The following is a 23,104-nucleotide window of genomic DNA, read 5'->3' as shown; positions in this document are numbered from 1 at the left end:
CCCCTTCAGGTTACAACTTGCCTGCAATTATGTTGCCCTCATACTGAATGACGGAAAAATCAACAGCAGACAAACACAGTACACAATATTTAGTAGCAGGCACTTAGTCCACAAGGCAATTGCGTTATCATCATTAACACTGATAAACATTAGAACTGAGAGCAAAATATAAAACACTATTTTTACAGCTACATAATGACTACTAAGTTATCAAGATTGCCTCCCTCACATATCATACAGCTCACCACTACTCATATCCTCCGCACTAGTAATACACACACGCGCACGCCCTGCCATAAAGGCATTGGTCCACTGTGACAACAGATAACTGTCTACTATGTTTTTTGTGCTTTTTTCAGTATAGCTATGCTAGTATTTACACTGTAAGACTTGGTTTCATTAAATATTACCTACATAAGTTTAGTCACAGTCATACATGAAGCTTTTATACTGCTACATTATATGGCCTGTTTTTCCACTCCACGTCACAGTCACTATGAGTGCAGAGTTGGCCTAAAGACAAGGATGTGGGGTGCTGTGTTGCCGTAGTAACTGTCTTTCCTGGTGCCTGCATCCATCTGGCTCAGCAGGTTCCCATGGTGCTGACTGTAGTGTAACTGAACTTGGACATGGACGCTCCCGTTGCCATAACATCCTCCTCGTTGTCCCGTAGCCCGCCACGACGACGGCGATGGCAAGGCGCAGCACAGCATGAGAACGTGGTGAGCAGAGCTTTACGGAAACGTGTGTTCATGAAGCAGTAAATAATCGGGTTGACGCAGGCAGAGGTGTAGCACAACAAATGGATGAAAGCGATGGGGGCCCCTGACAGGGCATTTTTGGCGGACCTGTCGTCAAAAGCCCGCCAGGTGTTGGCACAGTACACCGGCATCCAGCAGAGGAAGAACAGGACAACAATGACCACCAGCATGCGAATGACTCGCTTCTTGGCCTCCAGTTTGGCCTCAGATGTGTTGCTGCGTGGCCGCTCGGCCTTGATAGACCTGCCTGATGCAGCCATAGTGGACATCTCCATCGAGTGCGGCCTCTGGACGACATTAACGTAGCAACCATCTCCATCATCACTGCCAGTAGACACAGTGGAGGTCAGGCCGTTCTTCACATCTGTATGGGAGAGCAGATTGAAAGAGGAGGGTATCTGTGAATGAAATGTTAAAAAACACTAATACATGAGTAATGTCTCCGTTTTGTGAATCTTCTTGCTTTTATTGTACTTCGCTGATGTTGTTGAGGGCCAGATGGACTCCATTCATGCTACTGTAGGGGTGGCCTGATCAGTACCTGAAGTATCGATATCAACAAAAACTAACTGAATCTCAGTTACTTTGTGGGCAAATGAACATGCACATCTTAGTGTCTGCACTCTGCTCCTCTGCTTCTGTTGTGTGCATGTGAGCAGCAGTCGCCTCATTAGTTCAGGGAATTCACATGATAAATATTTCTAATTTACCAGTAAAACAAGTCTTGTATTTTGATATGCATGTGATTAAGTATCTAACAGAGAATAATAAAAAGAAATACTTCATGTTAATCACTGGGAGGCAAATTAATGATACATTCACATGGCCCTTGCCGAGTTGATAGTACATCAGCGGCTTTATTAATAAAAAGCAGGGATCTGTACTGGTATCGTATATGTCATATATCAGTGATTTTGGCCTCGGTATTACTTGGTATCAGATCTGGCCCATCCCAGGCACACATGATTCTTTTTACACTAGATTGGGAGTTTGCAAACACGGATGTATTTACACACATTTATCAGCGCCTTTGCTCTGCATGGTCATACACTTTGGGCTGCAGGATCAGTGGGGACACAGAGAGTATCATTAATACTTAAGTTTGTATAATAAGATTGGATACACAAAACACAAGAAAATATCAGAAAAATATGTAATGTACAAATAAAATACTACCTGGTTCCTACTGGCACTTAAATAGAGGCAGAGTGGAAGCAAACAAGACTGTGGGGAAAAGGGGAGTATTTTTGTCAAAGGCAAAAAAATGAAGTTTTTGTGTCAAGAGCCTTCATCTATTTGTTACATTATTACATTAGTATGTTGTAGTTTTTCCTCCTTGGATGACAATAATAGCCTTCCATAGCTGTGGACTTGACAAAGGTATGTTTGTTTTCTACTGCAGCCTACCCATTATGAGCTGCTGCACGCATGCCATTGGTGAGATCTTAAAAAATAGCAATCAAGCCAACGGTATCTGTGTGGCTAGACTTCAGTATAAACCAAACCTTTAAAGCAATTTCTTCCTTCACACTGGGTTTTTAACCACTAATTGCACCAATGGCATATATTTTAATTTGGCCATAATTTGACCACATTGTCCCTGAGGTAACAAACCCTCCGACAGAGCCTGAAAAACAAGCGCGATGAGCGTGAACGTATATTTAAAGAAACATTTGCATATAACTGAATGCTAAATCGCTTAAAGCAGGCAGTTGAGGATTTGGAGCTCTGTATTTGAGATATGCAGATAGAGTTAGTGCTCAATGTTTATGCGAACCACCATTTGTTAGAGATACGACACGGGCATATACTAGTGGATGGTACTGTGTGTGGAGCATGTGACTATGCAACAACTTCCATGCCTGCCTGACTTTTATCTTAAAGAAATTCCCTTCTAGTGGAGTAGCACCACAGCTCTGTGATGATACATTTGTGAGGTTTATTTTGAGTGCATCACACTGCAGCTCCTCTTAATAGGCAGAAAAGTGGTAACCAATTCCTGCTGACCCACAGTAATCACCCATCAGCGGATATTGCAGTTTTTTGATAATATTTAGTTATCCTGCTCTCCTTAGTAAAAAGAGCCCTAAAGCAAGAAAATAGAAACAGAAACTGATCCTGTAGAGAGTTCATACACAATTCGCTAAACCATTCCTGGATTATTAAATAAAACACAGGTTATTGTAAAATCTCTAAGGAAATTCTGCATCATTTCCCTCCTAATTTTTCTGTTTGTTTTTTACCCCATGCTCTTGTCTCTCAAGCCCTTTTTTATGCAACCTCTTTCTCTCTGAGACCAAACAGATGGTGATGTCCAGGCCAACAGCTGCCAGCCAATTCCATCCTCTAATGGAGCACCAGCAAACACACTCCATGCCGCTGTCATCCCATGCCCACAAAAGGTTATGTTTCACGTAACCTGAACTCATTACAGTGATTGTGGCGCTAATGAAATTCTTGTGATTAAAATGAAATTCCTCTTCAGTCTTCTATTTTTGTATTCTTCACTGGCTGTTGGCCAAACTGCCCTGTGGGATAACTGTTTTCTTAATCATTTCCACATATCGTGCACACAGTCTCACCAGCTGAGTCTTTTTTGTGGCCCATCTCAAACTGGATGCCTCTATAAAGTTCCCTGGAGATCAGCCCATAAGCCACAATCATCACCACTCCTGGGATTGCGAAGAGAACAAGCAGAAGCAGAATGTACCTAAAAGAGAAAAGAGGTAAAAAATCTCAGCATTGATGCAGAAGGAAAATGGTGCATGTTCACACTCAGGTATCCTCAGACTCTATATCTCATGTGTAATGTATTACCATTGCCTGTTCATTCAAGGCACAGATCAGATTCTTGTTTTATTCAGAAAAACAGATATCCAGCAATCTTTGAAAAACCTAGAATGATTAAAATGTCCTTCAACCAAAACTTACTACCGGTAAAGGCATTTCCAGAATGCTCCAAGACTATAATTATCTAAATGAAAAAAAAAATCCAATTCATTGCTTCATAAGTAAATAAATAAAAAACCTGTTTCCCAAGTTGCAGTTCCCTGCTAATCCAAAATGAAAATGGTAGCCTGACATATGTCCTTGCTCAGTTTATACAACCTGAACAAAGATTCACCTGTACTAGTGTAGCTATTATTTAATATTTTATACAAATTAACACACAATGATTTTTATCATGCAGCTGACAAAGATTTTTTTTTAATCCATGTTGGCAGTGAACTTCCTGTACTGCAAATAACAGCTGTAAATGTTGAAAAATGACCCTTTGTGTTGCTAAAATGATGCTCAGCTCTGTGACTCAAATGTAATAGTAATACACTACAGACACAATCTGGGTCTAGTGCCCATGTGTAGATTTATACATCCATAATCAAACCTGAAGTCATAGAATCAAACACAAGGGCACTAAAATACACAAATACACACACACACACACACACACACACACACACACACACACACACACACACACACACACACACACACACACACACACAAACACACAAACACACACACACAACAGACAATTTTCAACTGTGCGCAAATACACACAGATATATGCAGGGTTGTCTGAAATTACCCCAGAGCCTGTTCCAGCCTAAGTCCAAACAAAAACACAGAAACATCCGTCTGCTGTCTTCATCTGCCCCAACATTTCCATGAAAACAGCCAATACACAGAAAGTGAGAGCTGCTTGAAACAGGCTCCAGATCCAAACATGGAAGTAAATTAGATGTTTCAGTGTAGAGTGCCTTGTTGACAAATGCACAGACACACACACACACACACACACACTCTAAGACACAGTTCATCTGAAGTTTATTTGATACAAAACAGCAGATTGTCCACACTAGAAGCTGTGGGAGAGTAAAAAAGATTCATGACTTGACTGCAAGTTTTATGATAAGCTGCATTTTCTATGCTGTTGTGGGCTGCAATACCCTGGAGATCCAATTGATGAAGCTCAGCAAGGAAAGAAAAGCAGCCACTGTATCTCTCCAGTTAAAGTTACAACACTACCAAAATGTTTTGTTATCATCCCCATTATAAGAAATTCATCTTTTAAATGACAATTCCTTTCCTAAATTGAACTAATTCGCCTGTTAGAGCAGGACACATTTTTCTCATCAGGAGAGTTGTCAATGAAACAGGAAGTAGATCCAATCACAGCCTTAGGAGAAGATATTGTGATGTATGGACACGTGTGTGGTTTGGATGTTCCCACTAACCTCTGTTTGTTTTATTGATTTTGTGTTTTTTAATGAATTTGGCTGTTGGAACAAAAAAATGTTTTGTGCTCGGTCAATACAATTTTCCTCATCAAAGGTCAGCCTGGTGAGCGTGAACATATCCTTCAGTGCCACTAGCAGTGTACCTTAATCCAGGAGGAAGACTTGTATTCACGCAGCTTTCTATTTACTTCCAGGGGATCAGTGGCTAATGATTCCATCTCTAACATATCAGACTCACAGTATTTCTGTATATCCCCAAACTTTCTAATATTCTGTGCAGTGTATACATACTTAAGATACTGTATATATCGTCTGTTAATCTCACCGTGCCTCAATCAAAGCATAAATTAAAACCAGATCTAATTGTTTAGGCTTCAGAGAGTTTTCTTTAGCTAAGCACATTTACCCAAGAACTGTACTTAAGTACAATTTTAACTTACTTGAACTTTACTTAAGTATTTTTCATTTGACAATTTGAATGACAATTTACCAGATTAAGATTCTGCATAAAAAACATATGAGGATCCTGTGAAACATGCAGTGCTTTATTATTAAACTACTTATTATAATAACAAACTGAGCAGTTTTCGTTTTATTGTTGTAGATAGTAAATCTGTGATAAAAGAAACAGAAAAGTAACAGACACACCATGTGAAACCCAGACACTCACCAGGTCTGCTCTGCCATTGCAAGGGGCCACTTGTGTCGACACTGGTGCCCTGTGGTGTTGTCACGGCGCTGAAAAGACTCCAGGTGACTGATGATTGGATATGGGATCATGATGATGAAGGCCAGCACCCACGTAGCCGCAATCACCCGATAGGCATGGGAACGTGTTTGCCATACCCGTGACTTCAAGGGATTACAGATGGCGCTGTAGCGCTCAATCGCTATGGCAACCAAGCTAAACGTGGAGATGCTCACTGATATGCCTGAAGGAAAACAAAACGGATTATTCAGAAAGTAAATAAACGTACGACTATCTGTAACATATCTTTTATTTTGATGAATGAAAAGTTATTATCGTTCAGAGTTTGGATTCATAATGAAAAGTAACAATAATGTGTTTGTTGATGTGTGTGTTGTGTGTTAATATCTGCAATCATAACTGAGAAAAAAAATGTTGTGATGTTTGGAGACGTGCTTCCAAATGAATATAATGCGAGGCATGGAGGTGGGGATGGTTATCAGAGTCTTGTGGTAGAGGAAATCATGTTGGCCTAGGCCATTGATGTGATCTGCCGTCTCCCTCCTGACAGGACAAGACGGGAAATTACTCTTTACCTCAGCAAGGATACATACTGTGTATGTGTGCCTTTGTGTGCATATGTATGCGCGTGTGTGTGTGAGAGAGAAAGAGAGAGTCAGGATCCAGTGGTGCACTATGTTGTCTGAGGGAAGCTTAAGAGCAGACCCCACTGAAGCACCAATCAGCCAACACTCTCCCTGGGGTTTGTTTACCTTCACTCAGTGCATCATGCTGATGGCTCTCCTTCATTCACAAGCTCTGTGCTTTGCTTAATCAACTTTTCTTTTCAAATCTCAGTCGGCTTTTCTTTCAGCGGCAACACAGTGTTCCTGTTGTTCATTTTATTTGTTTCTAAATTTCTTATTTACTCAACATTGATGATTTTGTTGTTATTTTCTCCATCTCTTACTTCAATGATTCTCTTTTTTATTCACTTTTCCATTTTGATGTTGACTTTTATTTGTCGTTATAGATGAGTCAGTAGATGGTTGCAGGAGAGCACGAAAGTATTACCTCTACATTATACTGTATTTCTTCCAAGGATCTTGTTTTTTTATTTCTTTTATTGATTACTGTATTCTTCTATAGGTTTTTCTTCTCCTAACCTAATTATAATAACTTAACTATAATTATTGCAAAGCAGTGGTGGAGAGTAACTGAGTAGCCTACATCAACTCAAGTACTGTGTTATGGTATTTACATTTTCCTGACAGCTCTATTACAATTTACATTGTATGTAATATTTTTACATACAAAACCTATCAACTTATAAAATATGACACACTGTTGTAAATTTAACACAACAGTAAAGTCGTATTAGTTCCATCCATCCAGTTATTGCATCAACCAATACTGACCTGATATCATATGTATTATGATATAAGATTCTGAAACTGGGTACAAAGTATTTTCATGTTATAGTCCTATATTCTAATTGAAGGGATAATTCAACATTTAAGGAAATATTCTTATTTACTTTTTTGCCGTGAGTCTGTACAGTAAAGCTACAGCCAGCAGCAGGTTAGCTTAGCTTAACATCTTTGGTTGACAGACACTGTAAACACTGATGATGAGCCGCTTCTTGATTTAGACATACGACCAAAGAAGAGAACTCAGCTAGAAGCACAATTATCACTTTGATGTGAACTAGGAAAATGATCACTTAGTCAAGTGAATATTGAAGGCAAAAACACTGAGAATCTGCGCCATTAAACCTCCCACAAATGGGAAAGATAATGATGATGGTCTGTGGTTGTAAAGCTGATTAATGTTAATCTATACTTTTTGTAAAGTGGTGGTCAGAGAACTTGTTAACTTCCTGATTGCTGCTTGTTTCCATGGTTGTTGCAGCGCAGGTTAACAAGTGTAATAAATCAATGCATGGGATGAATGGAATTTAATTTTAGTAGTAGCCAACAGTAATGAGCTGCAAAGTCCCAGTAGCCCATTCCCTTCATTTTCTATTGGATGCAAGTCAGTGGCTTCTAAAAGCAATAAGGGATTAGTCAGATAATCAAACTGAATTTCCATTTGTTTCTATTTAACAGAAAAAAAAAATCAGATGTAGGCAGTGACTCAGATTACAAAGTAAACAAAATGAAGTGCTGTGCATGGAAATCATTGGGAAAAAAAAAATAGTTTACACTTCTAAATGAGAGTAAACTATTCTATACTGTTACTACCAAATAGCTTTTGTAGTAACAGTCAAAACCCCAAAGATGTTCAGTTTACAGTGTTATAAATGTGACTCTATAGTTCAAGACAGTATATGTCACTTTACCAGTTACATGCCTGACTTCTTGTTAGGCTCTGGGGCTAATAATACAGTATAACATGATAGGATAACAAGAAGTAATGATACATTCCTGTAATTATGAGATGCTAAGTCACTGTTATGAAAGATAGAAGTAATATTTATCTTTTTTTTCCCATACTTCGCTGTCTGTAACTATTCATAGAGTCAAATGAATTCCCTAAAGTTCCAAGGCATTTAAGCAGGGTTTACTCTTTCTCACCATAATCTAGAAATTAGATTTTTTTTTTCTGAAAATTATTCCAAACATGTCTCTACCATTGACTGCCAGACGTACTTCTAACCTCCATCAAAAGGTGACTGACCTCCAATCTGCAAGCGCTCACCCCAAAGGAATATGAAATATGACGGCGCTGCGACAAATTCAGTTAGATCGGATACGAATGGCATTTCATATCGAACTGCACTGAAACTGCTTCCACTATGAAGCAAAGGTCTCAGGAAAAAGATTATCATTCACATTTTACAGAGGATATATATATATAGCTGTGCTCTATCAAAAAATGGTTTAATATCGGCCCTCTCCACATGTGCACCTCAATCCTGTTATATAAAGATTATACTGAAACTGATGTGTTCACTCTCTTCAAACAGCTTACACGTAATTTAAAGGACACCAACCTCAGAAATTGGTTGGTTTAACCAAATAACACTTGTGGCCTACGATGCATATCACTGGTTTCTCTAAAAGACGCTGTTCACTTTTTTTAAGACAGCTGAAAGTGTCTGTGAATCACTCCATTACCTGCAGCATAAATAATGTTATTCATATACTGACATGCACCTGTGAAGCTTTAATTAAAGCTAACATAGTTTTTGAAGAGGCAATTTTAACCTGATTTGAATGACTGAATGTTCACTGCAATTCTTCAAATTTAAAAACAGATACTAACCATTAATATGAAAGAAACACTGTGGGGTAACAAGTTATTTCTTATGATCAGTTATTTTGTATATTTTAACTGAATTGCTCTGAATAAGGTATTTGACTTAAAGGTGTGAACTTTGCTGCCTATAAAGTGCATCCTTCATTTGAGGCAACATCACTTCTTCTTTACTACATGCCCTGCATTCATCCTCTGTCATTTTCTGAGGATGAAGTTTATGCAATATTCAATGCCTACAAAACTTTCAATGAAAAAAGTCTGAAATCTCAATTTACTACTTGTTAGAGTACACTGTTGAGTGCATTTCCTTCTATAGAGGCAATCATGAATAAGCAAACAAGGAAGCTATTTCAGAGGTCTGTTGGGAAATATAAAGACAGACCCAAACCCTTAATCTTTAGCCACTGTTTTCACCCCCAAATTTTCTCCTCTTTTCTTCCCTTCTCATCTCTCATCAACCTTCATCCTTCACCTCCTCTAACTCCTCCCCTTATCCCTCACCACTCCTCCTTCTCTCACCCATGAGGTAGGACACGATCTTGCACATGGCTGCTCCAAAGATGAAGTCCTTGAGGATGTTGGGGATGAGGTTGAAAGGCATGCAGAAGACGGCCATCATCAGGTCACTGATGGCGAGCGACAGCAGGAAGGTGTTGGTCACGGTGCGCATGCGCTTGTTGACAGTCAGCACCACAATGATCAGCAGGTTGCCGAATACGCTCAGGAAGAAGATGAGCGAGTAGAGCAGGATCTGCAGCGTGTGGTCCTCATCTGGTGCAGAAAAAGACAGGAGAAGAAGGGATGTTAGAGTGTGAATATCTTTGTCTTACTGAAGCAGTTGATCACGTCTGTTTTACATGATGATCAGTAAAATCGTTTGGTCTTTATTGATCCAAACAGCCTGGAGCCAACAACTATTTCTCATAACTGTCTCTTTGTATGTGTGTGTGTGGTTAGTTTAGTACGCTAATTGTACATGCACTTGTATTAAGAGTAATCTTAAAAAGCAAACACACTGTTATTACTGTGTTATTTCTGCCTGCAAAGGGAGGGGTTTGTGATTGCACTGCGACACACTACAGCTGGATTGGGAAAAGCAATATTGCATTGTTTCTGCTGCTCTGTGGCCTGCTCTGCAGTGGCCCAGTGCTTTTCCTGAAAATTATGCAATGCTACACTTTAATTACCATAACCTGTGATGTTAGTTACTGCTTGTGAAAGACCACACATCACAGCCACAATAAAGACATTACAGCAACTGCCCTTGTCCAAGACATGGCCATGTCAGTTCACTAGCAGTTTAATCTGACTCTGCAGGCACATAATGGTACAAAGATCAACATAACCCCAGAAAATTAACGTTGAGGCTTTAACACTGAAGTTCCTAAAAAATAACAAAATCACTTCAACACACACACACACACACACACACACACACACACACACACACACACACACACACACACACACACACACACACTCCTACCTTACCAGCAGGAGACTGGTTTTGACGCTCCTGGTATCAAGAAAGGACAGGATTGCTGTACTACTGCTTCTCTCTGAGTTCTTTTCAGTCTTCACTTTGGAGCTGGACTTCACTTCACTGAGCTTCATAAGGATTGAAACTTAAATCTTTCATCCGGACGTTTGACTTCAAGTTTCACCACAGATTGAACCCACAACTTCAAAACTTCAAAGCACTCTTATCGCCCCCTGAGCTAGTTGTAAAAAAAAAAAAAAAAAGGCTTTGGGGGTTAATTTAAGTGTTCAACTTCAAACTCAATGCAACGTGTGGATTGAACCCAAGATTTCAAAACTTGGCACTAGACACATGTCAGCATCATTTCTTGGAGCTTATGACTCTTTCCTTTGGATATGGGTCTTCAAAATTTAGGGAGAACAATGATGGAACCTTTGACCAAAAAAGGTTCTCAACAGTCCTCTGACCCCCTGAACCAGTTGGTAAGGGACGTTTGACTGGTTTTTCTTAGACATTTTGTGTCCATCCTTTGGAAGTCAGGCAGCAAAATAAGAAAGTTACCTGAAGATTCAACTCAGAACCTTAGAGCCAATGAGAAACAGAGTGCTGCTGCTGGGATAGCTCAGGTAGTAAAAGGATTTGGGTTTGATCCCCGTGTGGCGCATTACATTTTGAAGTCCAAAGGAAAAAGTCAAAGTCCCTAAGAAATACAGCTCATGCTCAAATAGCTCAGGGAGTAAGATGGCCACTCTGGAGGTTTGAGGTCTTGGGTTTGATCCTTAGGGGTGGCAGTGAATTTTCAGCACCCAAAGTAGATGTCTGACCATGTAGCACATGATGTTTGAGGATTTGCTTGGAAGTTTTGAGGTTGTGAGTTCAATGCTTATGATGCTCATTGATATTAAAGTCCAATACCCAAAGTAATTCACTATTCCCTGTGTCAGCTGAATCCAAATGGCCAACAAATCTTTTCCCCTTTATTTGGGTAATTTATCAATAGGATGCAGAGACTGAAATAAAAGAGCCAGGGATACCAGATATTAACATGCCTATAATAATAGAAGTAGGCTACACACATTAATGTACTGCGTAGTGATACCATATTAGATCATTGTTACAAAATAAATGAACACATTTGAGAACAACAGCTAGTTAAAAATATGATTGTAACTAGAGCCACTGGGAATTCAATATTGGATGGAAGCAAGAGTTAATATTTTAAGGTATAACAATGACATTATACCCAAGTTAAAATGATTTTTTATACATTTTTTTTTTTACTTTAATTATCCTTATCCTTATGTGCATTTGGTTATTTTGTGTTTTAATCTGAGGCTGCATGATCTCAGAAACACTGAAAAACATTTCATCTACATGTGATAAACATTCAGATCAGTAGCTAATAGCTTTTAGCTGGTACAAAGGCAGCCCACCATAGCCAATTAGTATTAATTAGCTTTATGTTCTCAATCTTTAAGTGCCATTACCAGTTCCTTTGTTGTAAGTCAAATTTAAGTACCAACATTAACATTTTCCACCCGCAAATACAGAATACTGTAAAGTACAAAATACTGTAGCATGCAGCCCAAAGCCTGTCGGTGCCATCAGCCATTAGCAGCTTCACTGGATCATATCCTATAAAGTCCATGTTATCTGCTTCCTCTGTTATCGTCACCTAACCCCCTGCTTAGACATAACACTTTTTATTGGGTTACCTGCGCCTGTATCCTGGGGATTAGAGGCACCCATGTGCACCACATCCACAGCACAGAAATCACATCACTCAAACATAAGACCAAACTTCATTGACACAGTTGTAGGTGCATGTACAACCAAACACACTCAAGCCTTAATACCATGAAAATATATCACTATCACTTCCACAGAGGCGATGGTAAATGACGTACTATTTTCATGGCATATTTCATCTTTCAGGCATCTTGTCTTGATCTTTACCCTTTTCCATTTTCGGCAGTTTGCCATCTTTAGCTTTATTTCTCTGTCAATTTCCTCTCCTTCCACTTCCAACTAAGAGCACAAAGCCTTAAAAAAAACACAGGAACAAAGCAGCAATGCCAGCCACACAGCTACATGACTCATATGTGATGCCATTTTTCATCATGTCAGGAAAAAACAGCTTTTTAGATTGTGCTAACAATAAGTAACAGTTGTTTTTTTTTAAGAATCAGTTGGTAATTTCACGATCATTGATTAATGTTTTCTCTATCAATACCTTGAGGGTTATTCTTTAAGGATCACAAATCATTGACCCTCAGCATCACAAATGGCATTAAGAACAAAATAAAATGTATATCAGCCATATTTCCTCTGGCCTGCGTCATATCTGTTCATTGTAATCCTGAATCTGACTCATACTCATTTACAGCAATCCGCCTCAGACGTAAATATGTGAATTGTGCACAACTGGCTGGGGCACATTATCTGAACAACACTCATCTGTGTGTTTATCAAAAGGCGGGTCGAGCAGGAAAGGTCTGCTGCATAAGAGCTGACACGAAGTGAAAGAGGAACATCAAACGGAGGATTTAGCTTCTGCAAAACCACGTGGACACTCGTGGTTCATACATGAAAGCAGGGTGACGGCTTGTCACTCAACTGATTTAATGCTCTGGCCTCCACCCAGCCACTCGGAAATGTTTTTGTATCACTTGCAGGCTTAGTGATTCAGGCTCAGCATGGTCAGCAAAAGTCAGTAAGTCACTCTGTCTCTCTCTCCCTCTCTCTCTCCACATAGACACTCATGCACATACAGTCTTCGCATCCAATGGCATGTGGCTTCACCATCTGTCTCACACACTCCCATGCAAATAAAAAGCAGTAACCTCTAATGTGGTGGGTACTGTTCTACTGGCAGAGCATCGGAGTGTCTTCACGAGAACAGGCTTGCAAATGTCAACGACTAAAATGTTTAATTTTGTGCTTCTGTGCGCATGAGGGTGCACATGCATCTGCACAAGTGTAATGTAAATGTGCAGACAGATGATTGGTAAGAGAGAAGAACCAGCGCTCTCTCACTCCTTTATTACTGTCTCTCTCTCTCTCTCTCTCTCTCCCGCCAAATGAAATATGTTAGCTTCTGCCTAATTGGAGCCAGTTAGCCTTCGTGCGTGCTCTCTGGCTGTGTGGGAAACGCTGATAACTCCCTCAGCACATTCATTCTTTCTTTCAGGCAGGAACTTCCAATAGCTGCTAATGATCATGTGTGTAGGGCAGACGCATTTATATTAATCACCTCACCTCACCAGCGCTTTACCTGCACTCATGTGGCCAATATGTGGGACAGATTAATATTTATACTATATACAGAGAGTGCTCTCTTCTGTTCCACAGCCTCACTTGACTTATTCAGACCATTGCATAAAACTACAATGTTCATCAAGACAGTTTAAATCATGAAATTATGATTGTTGGCTTCCAGCCTGGGGTTGACCAGAATGTTTGCTTCTTGACAGAGCTGTACAGCTGGTATGATACACTCGGACAGGTGTGCAGCTTCTCTTCAGGCTTTATTAGTGTTTGTGACCGTAAGGGAGTAAACCTGCATTTGTTTTTCTTTTCTTTTTTTTTTAAAACTTGTTGTGAAAACAATATTGACATTGACATGTCATCACCTTTTAAGTTGATAAGGTGAACATGTTAACAAACAGTTGCATATTCACTTATCCAGCAGTTATGGAGCAACATTTAAATCCAATATTCACTCTCTTTTAACTTTGTTTTTGGTCTCCACCACCTCCTAATGAAAATATCTGGCTCTTCAGCTCCTTAATGCTCCACTTTGCTCATCAGCTACAGTAGCTGCTAACTGTCACTGGCTGCAGTTTGGTTCTGTATAATGAATATTCCACCCACAGATATACAGACTTATTAAAATTACTCACTGTTGGGTAGCTAAAACAGGGCATCTGTTTCTACATGATATGATACAGTAAGTTGGAGAAAGTCATGAGGTATAACTACAAAGCTAATGACAGAGAAATCAGCTTTTTATAAGCTTATGATTTCCCATAAGCTACTGTGTGATTATTTTAATCAGACACTGTCTAAGTCCCTGTAGTATAGTTATATTATTCAGGGTCTGATAAACTACTGAGTGACATAGAGCTGTGTATTTTTTTATTACATGTAAATATGATTACATATAAAGATTCAGTCCTCCTGAATATTATGAATCTCCTTAATCTCCTTAATATAATAATATTAAATATCTTGAACATAATTAATTAAGAATTTAACATTTGTTTTGTATGCTCACAGAATTGGTGAAATATGCCAGTCAAATACAAAATACTAATTTGGAAACATATTTCCTTGTTTGTAACAGGATGAAAGAAAGTTGGTCGAACTATTCCTTTAAACTCTGATGAGGTTCATGATTATCAATAGCTGAGCACCTGGCAGAGCGGCAACTCACAAACTAATTTACATCCCTTCCTTTTCAGTCCCTTTGCTTTTTCCCTTGCCTCCTGCACCATCACTGCTCTTTCTGCCAGCTCACATCTCTGTACCACACTGCAGTGAAGCTAGAGGCTCAGTGCAAGTTTAATTAAACACTGGAGCTACACCTTCATAGTTAAGATTAAGTCATTACAGAAATCAACAGTGACCATTTGGCAAGGTTTGTTAGCATTCAGCCCCATCAATTATTCAGAGGGTTAGGGTTATTTGCAGTTTAGGGAGCCAAATGACAGAAGGGAAGCCTGTGGCACTGGAGTTGTGGGTTGTTGTTTCATGAGTGTGTGTGCAGTGCCCATCAGCCATGTCTGACCACTGGCTCTGGAACACAGTCTGCTCTCTGTTTACAGACCGGAGGCACGGAGAGCAGCTGAGCAGGTTGCGGGAAGAAATTACTTTGGAATTTCCAGAGTTTTCTCCTTTGCAATTACCTGAGATAATCTTGACAGATTCACGGGTGCAATTAATATGCCATTTATATCTTATTAGAGTCCATTACCTGCACATATCTCAGTAATGTATCTGCATTTGGTTACATTACACACATACAGTCTTTGATATCAGACACTCTTGTGTTCACACACTTTTCCATTTAAGTGGATGGGAAAGTGTGGGTCTTAGATTTTTGGACTCGACTGTATGTAATACACATTTTACACAGTTTAATTCAACTGTGCAAATGAGTCAGTGAATCAAAATCAAAATCCCAGCTAATACAAATTGGGCAAGGAGGAGGGGTGCGTGTCGAGCTGAGACTTCAGTGCATGCTGGCTTGTGGCAGTCATACGCTAACCGACCTGTCGCTCAAAGCGGCACTCCCTCAATTATACAGAACTTTAAACCTTAATAAATTTAAACGAGTGAGTTATAAAATTCACTCCCCCGTACAGTTTTCATAAAGGAGGAAATTAGAACTGGATTTTTGGTACCAGGCTGTAAACATGTTTATCTCTGCTGTAAAGTTGGGCATTTTAATATGGGAGTCTATGGGGAGTGACTCACTTTTGGAGCCAGACTCAAGCAGCCATTCGAAGAAGTCCAGTTATTGGTATTTCCGTGTCAGGTTGCCGCTTGGTTCTAACACTTCATTACTGTTACTTTACCAGGAATTTCAGTGTTGGGTGTGAAAGGCTGATGAACAGATGCTAACAATAACACTGAAGTGATTCAAGCTAAAAGTTTACTTCAGTGGCAGAGGCTATTATTACATATGCAACGAAATAGTGGATGAATTAATAATGACGTTCGTATTCCAGTCATGAATATTTAAGGATTCATTTTTTTCACTCAGTGTATCAGACATTATATTGACTATGAATCACACTCCCCCTCTCTGGCTAATACATATGCAGTGTGCGTCACTGTCTATCCCAGTTGGCCCTTCATGTGGCTTCACCTATCAGTGCAAAGCCAGCTCTGTTCCTGTAAGACCAAGGTATTGGTAAATGTCACAGCTAGTGGCTAATCCAGCATGGTAAATGTCATCTGAACCTTGTCACTAAGCCAAGTGCACCCCAGAACAGTTGATGGAGGCGCTTAACGAAAACCACTCTCTGCTGACTGACGGACTACAGCAGGAAATCCGCAGTGCCTGTGGTCACGGCGGTCAAAATACAAAACAGCACGGCATACAGCACAGGCATCTAAGGTCTCAACAAACAGGGAGAGTGAGATGAGAGTGTTTGAGTGATGGCGGTAGTGAAATACATACAAACAGGAGTGAGGTGGAGCACGGTGGTGGCAGAGAAGGGAGAAATGAAAAGCAGGGCCGGGTCTTTGTTGTGTAAGGAATAAACTGCTTTGTGTTCCGGGATTGAACAGGGTGTTCCTGGCAAGTGACTGATAACCTCTCTTTTGTTTCCGTTATTATCATCTCCAAAGTAACAATCTCCCACTGCTGTAGCCTACGATGAATTGCACTACAACCAGCCAGAATCCTAGATAATCCTGACATTTTTATTGACTCTATTGTTGTTCACCTATGTCTTGTGCAGTAAACAGGGTGTGACAGGCATCTGCTAAAGACACTTTAACATCAAGTCTACATCAGGGATGTCAAACCATGTGCCACGAAGCACTTAGAGGCTGCAGCTTTTGGTTCCAAATCACAGAGACAACACCTGGGCTGCATTCAATGTGACAACATTTTGATGCCGCCCAATGGAGCGATATGTTTCCCCTGATCGGTGGACAAGGTTTTTCCTCGCTTTGAGGTGTGCTTGCTCTGGTTTGGAGGCTGTGTCAGGGGTCGATGCCAATATCCATTCTGAAAATCTCACACAGCTGTGACATATTTAAATGCTGAAATGTTTTAGAGAGATATCAGTGACACATTGGGTGCATTTTGCATAATGCACCCATTCCTTCCTTTTTATGCATTAGCCCCTGGCAGATTTTAAAAAAGGTTGTGTGTTGACCAGACCTGTCTGGTAAATGTCTGTCAAACTCCTACATCACATTCTAATACTGGCTTTACTTTAATTAAGTAATCAGAGCCCTAACCTAGTAAAATCTTAAGGGTTATTCACTCCAACTTGACAAAGCTCCTTCAGAGCCACAGACAACATCATAGATATTAAACATGTCCTTTACAGCTTGATGAAGACAAAGCTGTGCATGTTTTCTGCCACAGTGGCAACTATGAACACTAGCTTACATTACATAGATATGTTTTGGTAGCTTTAAACATGTTATATCATTAATAACAAAAAATGTGAAATGTGATATAGTCACAGGAAAATGCTCAGACCTCCCTGGTATAGTGAAATATTAGTGTGAGCAGGTGGGAATTTGAATGTGACACAACTCAATCTCCTACACAAACACAGCAGCGGCGTGATGGACAGAAAGAATAGATGGGAAGAATGAGTGGACATGGTGGAAAAGTAATTGATTTCTGGAGTGAGGGACGGAGTGAAGATGGTGACAGCAGCAATACAAAGGCTCACACATCCTGATTTTTGCCCTTTATATGACGGGTGCAAAGTCCTGTTTGACGTTACAGTGGGAATGCAAAATAGAGAGAAAAAAGGGAGGGAAAAGCTACACTGGAAGGAAGTGATAATCTTTGAGTGACACCGCGTGTGTGAAATAACTAAATAGTGCAGCATAGAAATGGATTAAGCTCCACCCTTAACCGTGCTGCTGCAATTCTCGCCAGACATCTCTACCTGTCAAATGTGTCTTTGGTGGGTTTGTAATTTGCTAAATACTGATTTAGCTCAGCATAATGAGTCATACCCATCCCTGAGTGCTTGAAATTACTGATTTCAGGTAAAGGTAGGAATGACAGAAGTTAACTGAAACCGTTGAGAATATAATACTGTGTGTCAACAGTTGGGAAGCTCCTGTCTCTCACTTATGATGCTCTCACCAGCTCAATGAAGATGCTCAATCCCTGCAGTGTCTTTTATACACACGTAGCCCAGCCTCCCTCACCCCAAACACACACACACACACACACACACACACATGCGCACGCACGCACATGCACACCTCATCGACATATGGAAACACTGAAAAACAATTGTTAGGGACAGAAATAGCAAGTGTTGATTGAGAAAGTAGCAGGTGGAGGGAGGACTGCGATGAAATTGCAGGAGTGATGACGCACTTCCATGTTCTCTCTAGTTCACAAGCTCAAGCTCAAGTCAAGTCAGTTTCATTTATATCACTCAAAATCACAAATTGGCGTCAGTGGGTTTTAAGATCTGTATAACATACGACACCCTCTAACCTTACACCCTGGATTTTGGATAAAGTGTTTTGAAAGTATTGAAAAAGCAGAACACAGGAAAATGAGGCACAGTCCAGATATGCAGCCATCTGACTGTTTTTTTTTTATGAATAAATCCCCTGTGTGGCCAGGATTTGACTCCTTACTGTTTCTCTCTTTCTCTGTGTGTGTGTGTGTGTGTGTGCGCGTGCGTGTGTGCGTGTGTGTGCTCTCTTGTATTTCACTGTAACCCCATTGATTAATATCTTAAAATAAAACAACATAGAACCAAATAACTCAGCTTTACCTAATAAGCACATCAGCATCATAACCTACTCCCGGAGATTTACCAAAATCACTCCAACTAGAAAATTACTTTATGTGAACTATGTCTTTCAAAGACATTTTTTAAATTCAAGCAAAAAAAAAAAGAAAAAAAAAGTTCCACTGATTCTTCTTTTTCCTTTTATGTGGGCCAGTTATTTGAGGGAAGTGAATATTATGAATAATCTGTTTACCCTCCTTTGAAATTGGAGATCTGCTGGCTTTCCAGCCTCACACATCTGTGATCCTGCGCTGACAGCCTAACCTTCAGCTGAATTGGGTTATTTAAAGGAAAGCCACAGTGAACTTTCTTGCAGTATTGTAGTTTTGCTTCCTTTTCATCTCTGACAGGATGTAAGTTAAATCAATTTATATGACAACTTCACACTAAAAAGTAGAAATATACACTATACGACATTTTATAGAGGTAAATGTTGAGTTATGTGTGAGTTCGCTCACCTCTCTGCCTCGTGCGCCGGGGTACGAGTGTGACGGCGTTGCAGGTGATGTTTGATGGCTCCAAACTCCCGTTACCGGCTCCGCTGTGCTGCACGCCAGTCTGCGCTCCGACGCACTCCGGGGAAGTAGAGGTCTCATTTTGCGCATACAGATCCATGTTTCTGATTTAACGTTGTCTACACTTAGCCTACTAAAAGTTCATCTCTGACTTGGTGTCAATTTTTGTCTGAGTCTCTGAAGTGGTGAAATACCCGGACTCTGCATCCATAGTCCGTCTCACTTGGCCTGCAGAATGAGGTAAGTCATTGCTTCCCTGAAACGAAAAAGAAAAAAATAGTAGTTTAAGTACTTTTTCGGTTTTATTTCTCCGCCTCTAAGTACCGCAGATGCGTCTCACTTGGCGTTAATCAAGGATCGGTGCACACCAGGAGAGGGAAGGAGCGCGGCGCGCTGCTGCGCCTCTGCCAAGTGAACCGCATGGAGAGCGCGAGTGAGTGCAGCAGAGGAGAGTGGAGGGCTAATGTCATATAGGGTGGGTGGCGTGCGTGTGTGTGTGTGTGTGTGAGGGGTGGACAGCAAAACAAAAAAACAAAAAAAACACTGATCTGGTCTGGTCTGGACTGGTCTGTTTGTGGACACTGACAATATTAATCTTATATGTTGATTTCAAATATATTAACTGGCGTCTAGTAAAGCACAGACTGAAGATAACCTATAGTCATATATGTTCATGACGTAGTTATATTGTTTTTGTGGATAAAAGGACTAGAAACTTCTTTCTGTATGACATATTGTGGCTGTTTGGATTAGTTGAAACAATATGATTCAATCATTCACGAGGAGAAGTTCTTTGGTATAAAATAAGAAACAGATGGTAATATGGGGTTGACAGTAATTAAGAAATGAGCCAACAATCCCACTATGCCATATTTTATCACATTAGACCAAATAAACTATAATTTTTGTATCTAAATAGTGACTGGCCTTATCCTCTCAGTTTTACAATAAATCTTTAAACTGCAGGACATTTTAAATAAATGAGGTTGAGGAGAATTTATAGACGAGATTTGAGTAGAGAGAGAAAAAAAAAAAGATGATGCACTGTGTCCAGGCATTATGATCATTTTGCATTTGTCCACATAATTTCGGTTTGTGGTTTGGTTTAGTAGATTGAAAACATCTGACAGATTTCTCTGAGTTCTTGAATGAGATTAGATGCAGGAACGTTTCCACCTTATTCAAGCTTTTTACTAATCTGATGCCCCCTTGAGTAAAAGCACCTGTAGTGGTTTTAGATACACACTGCTGCCCTCATGTGGTACGTGAGTGCACCTCTTGGCCAGTTGCATGAAGGAGCAACAAGTTGTTACAGAGACGTTGCATTTTTGCCTCAGTCCTTTGGAAGAGGTTGAACTGCAGTGTGAGGAATAAAAAAAAAAAAAAGGCCGTATCTGAGGTTCTGCTTCATATTTTTCAAAATGTCCATCAGGAGTGTGACAGTACTCTGAAGAGATGGGTACGTCCCGTCCTTCCTTCATGGTACTGCAACAATGAAGACATTTAATAAGCTCAGAACTGGCAGTACAATATGAATGACTCAGAAACCGTCCTTCATCATAATGATATGAATATGAAGATGTAAGAAATTGGCCTGATCTCACTTTACTCTTGTTTCTAAAGATATTTCAGCAGTGATATGTCAGTGTGCTTCATGTTGTGGAAATTAGTTTTTGTTTTTTTGGGGGTTTTTTAAACATAATTCCATTGATATGCTCTATATTCTGATTATTGACACTCTGTTTGATTATTTCAGTTGTGGTCATTACAAGACCTAGTTGTGTCAATAATCTGATTATTTTGATTTTCATTAATGTCTCTGCTGGTGTGTTATCAAACGCTGGAGTCTCTAAATTATTGTTCAGATTCATATCAGCATCAATCATCTCATCAAGGTTTTACATATCAAGATCATACGTTTTAGCCAGATTGTCCAGCTGCATCATTGTGCTGTACTGAGCTAGAGATGAGCCACAGTCACAGGTTATATGCTTGTTTTTCCTACAAGGCAATAGAGAAAATTGTGTCTCCCGTGCCACCTGTACATTTGGGAGGTTTAAAAGTCGCTGCTTTCCGAGGCATGTTATTGCTGTGGAGATGTGGGGCCGTGTGCTTGGCCTCTGGACGCTCAAATGACTCCGTGCAAACGGCTCCCATCATTTCAAGCAGCCCACCTCTCGTCTTTCTCCTGGTCTAATTAGCTGGCACGGGCAGGTCATGTGCAAAGCTTCTTAAGCGAGATAAACAAGCCACGTGAGGATGCCAATCAAGATCAAGAGACAGACTAGTTCTCCCTGTTGAGCGCAGTAATCACAAACTGGCATGACACGTTGATTACTGATGCTCCACTGCTGATGAGGACAGGTTGCAGATAATCATTTCTGTGTGTGTGTATGTGTGTGTGTGTGGGGGGGGGGGCTCATGTCTGTAGCCTCTGGTGCTGTAGTATAGTATATGCATACTTTGCTGCCGCTGTGGTAAAGAGCACTGAGATTATGTTCCACATCAAATAGACACACACCTGCAGCACTGGAGGATTCATCAGTCCAGGCAACCAGCGTCACGGAAATTCTTGCCTTTTGGCAAACACAAGGTGATGACTGAGGGTAATGGACAGTGAATGCATCAGTGCTAAGCCGAGCTGAAGAAGATTCCTGTCTCCTTCCACTCACTTCATCTCTCCTCTGGTTGTGGTTCCGGGACCCCTGGTATCGATTGTTCAAATATGGCTCCAGGCTGGAGGTGAGTGTGTGGCTGTGGGGTTAGAGTTGTGTGTGTGTGTGTGTGTGTGTGTGTGTGTGTTATAATGGGGGAGCTCAGAGCGCCAAATCATCAGTAGTCCTAAGTGCCTGGTCTGCAGGTACACACACCTGCATGCGAGTGTCTGTGTGTACACACAGGAAGAGAGACGCCCCCAAGCCTGCAAAGATTCTTCCATTTCCTGCTTTTGTTCTAAATTTATAGTAGACAGTCCAGCGCCTCATATTTTTTACCTGAGTGCCATGTGAAAACCAATATTGGAAGTTCATTTACTCAAGTTCTGTATTTAAGTACTTGTAGCCTAGATATTCAAATTTTTACTACACTACATCTGAGTCAAATATTGTACTTTTTACACCACTGTATATCTGACAACTGTAGTTACTACTTACTTTATGGATTAAGATTTTACATTAAAAACAGTATTTCCCGGGGCCCACTGTCGCATTTATATTTATATTTATAAGATATCTGAGAGTACTTAGAGGTGCCACCAAAGAAACATTTACCTGGTTTCATTTAAATAACTGCTGAGTCCCAAAGAGGAAAATATCGAATATAAGCAAAAACTAGAGAAAAGTAAAAAAAAAAATGAATACAAATCCCCTATATTTATCTGGTGAGTTTTTGGAAGGGGCCCAACCTCTAGATTTAGGGGCGGTTGTGACTCAGGAGGTAGAGTGTTTTATCCACTAATCAGAAGATCAGTAGTTCAATCCCTGGCTCTTCCAGTCTGCATGTCAAAGTGTCCTTGGACAAGATCCTGAACCCCAAACTGCCCCTGATATAGCATCAGCGTGTGTGATAGAAAAGTGCTATGTAAGTGCAGCCCATTTATCTTTTAGATTGTGATCCACTGACCTAAACTACCAAACAATTAAC

General features: G+C 40.2%; 1 protein-coding gene across 1 annotated transcript; it reads right to left on the bottom strand.

The window, feature by feature from the left end:
* Nucleotides 1-211: 211 nt before the first annotated feature.
* LOC111218599 (cholecystokinin receptor-like) lies at nucleotides 212-19,562 on the bottom strand. The gene is made up of 5 exons (XM_022740969.1): nucleotides 19,406-19,562; nucleotides 9,471-9,722; nucleotides 5,673-5,934; nucleotides 3,344-3,471; nucleotides 212-1,125 (listed from the first exon to the last, which is right to left on the bottom strand). Exons 1-5 carry the CDS (start codon nucleotides 19,560-19,562, stop codon nucleotides 584-586), a joined length of 1,341 nt encoding a protein of 446 aa, XP_022596690.1. The 3' UTR covers nucleotides 212-583.
* Between the last annotated feature and the right edge of the window lie 3,542 nt (nucleotides 19,563-23,104).

Source organism: Seriola dumerili, unplaced genomic scaffold, assembly GCF_002260705.1.
Source record: "Seriola dumerili isolate Sdu_G_001 unplaced genomic scaffold, Sdu_1.0 BDQW01000052.1, whole genome shotgun sequence".
Taxonomy (NCBI): domain Eukaryota; kingdom Metazoa; phylum Chordata; class Actinopteri; order Carangiformes; family Carangidae; genus Seriola; species Seriola dumerili.
This window is presented reverse-complemented; position numbering and strand designations above follow the sequence as displayed.

Bases quoted from the DNA above. Each gene is read 5' to 3' on its own strand.
- LOC111218599 (XM_022740969.1), bottom strand. From the start codon at position 19,562: ATGGATCTGTATGCGCAAAATGAGACCTCTACTTCCCCGGAGTGCGTC. The intron at 9,723-19,405 runs GTGAGCGAACTC...TTTCTGCACCAG, and splicing joins CCGGCGCACGAGGCAGAGAG to ATGAGGACCACACGCTGCAG. The intron at 3,472-5,672 runs GTGAGTGTCTGG...TTTCTCTTTTAG, and splicing joins GCAATGGCAGAGCAGACCTG to GTACATTCTGCTTCTGCTTG.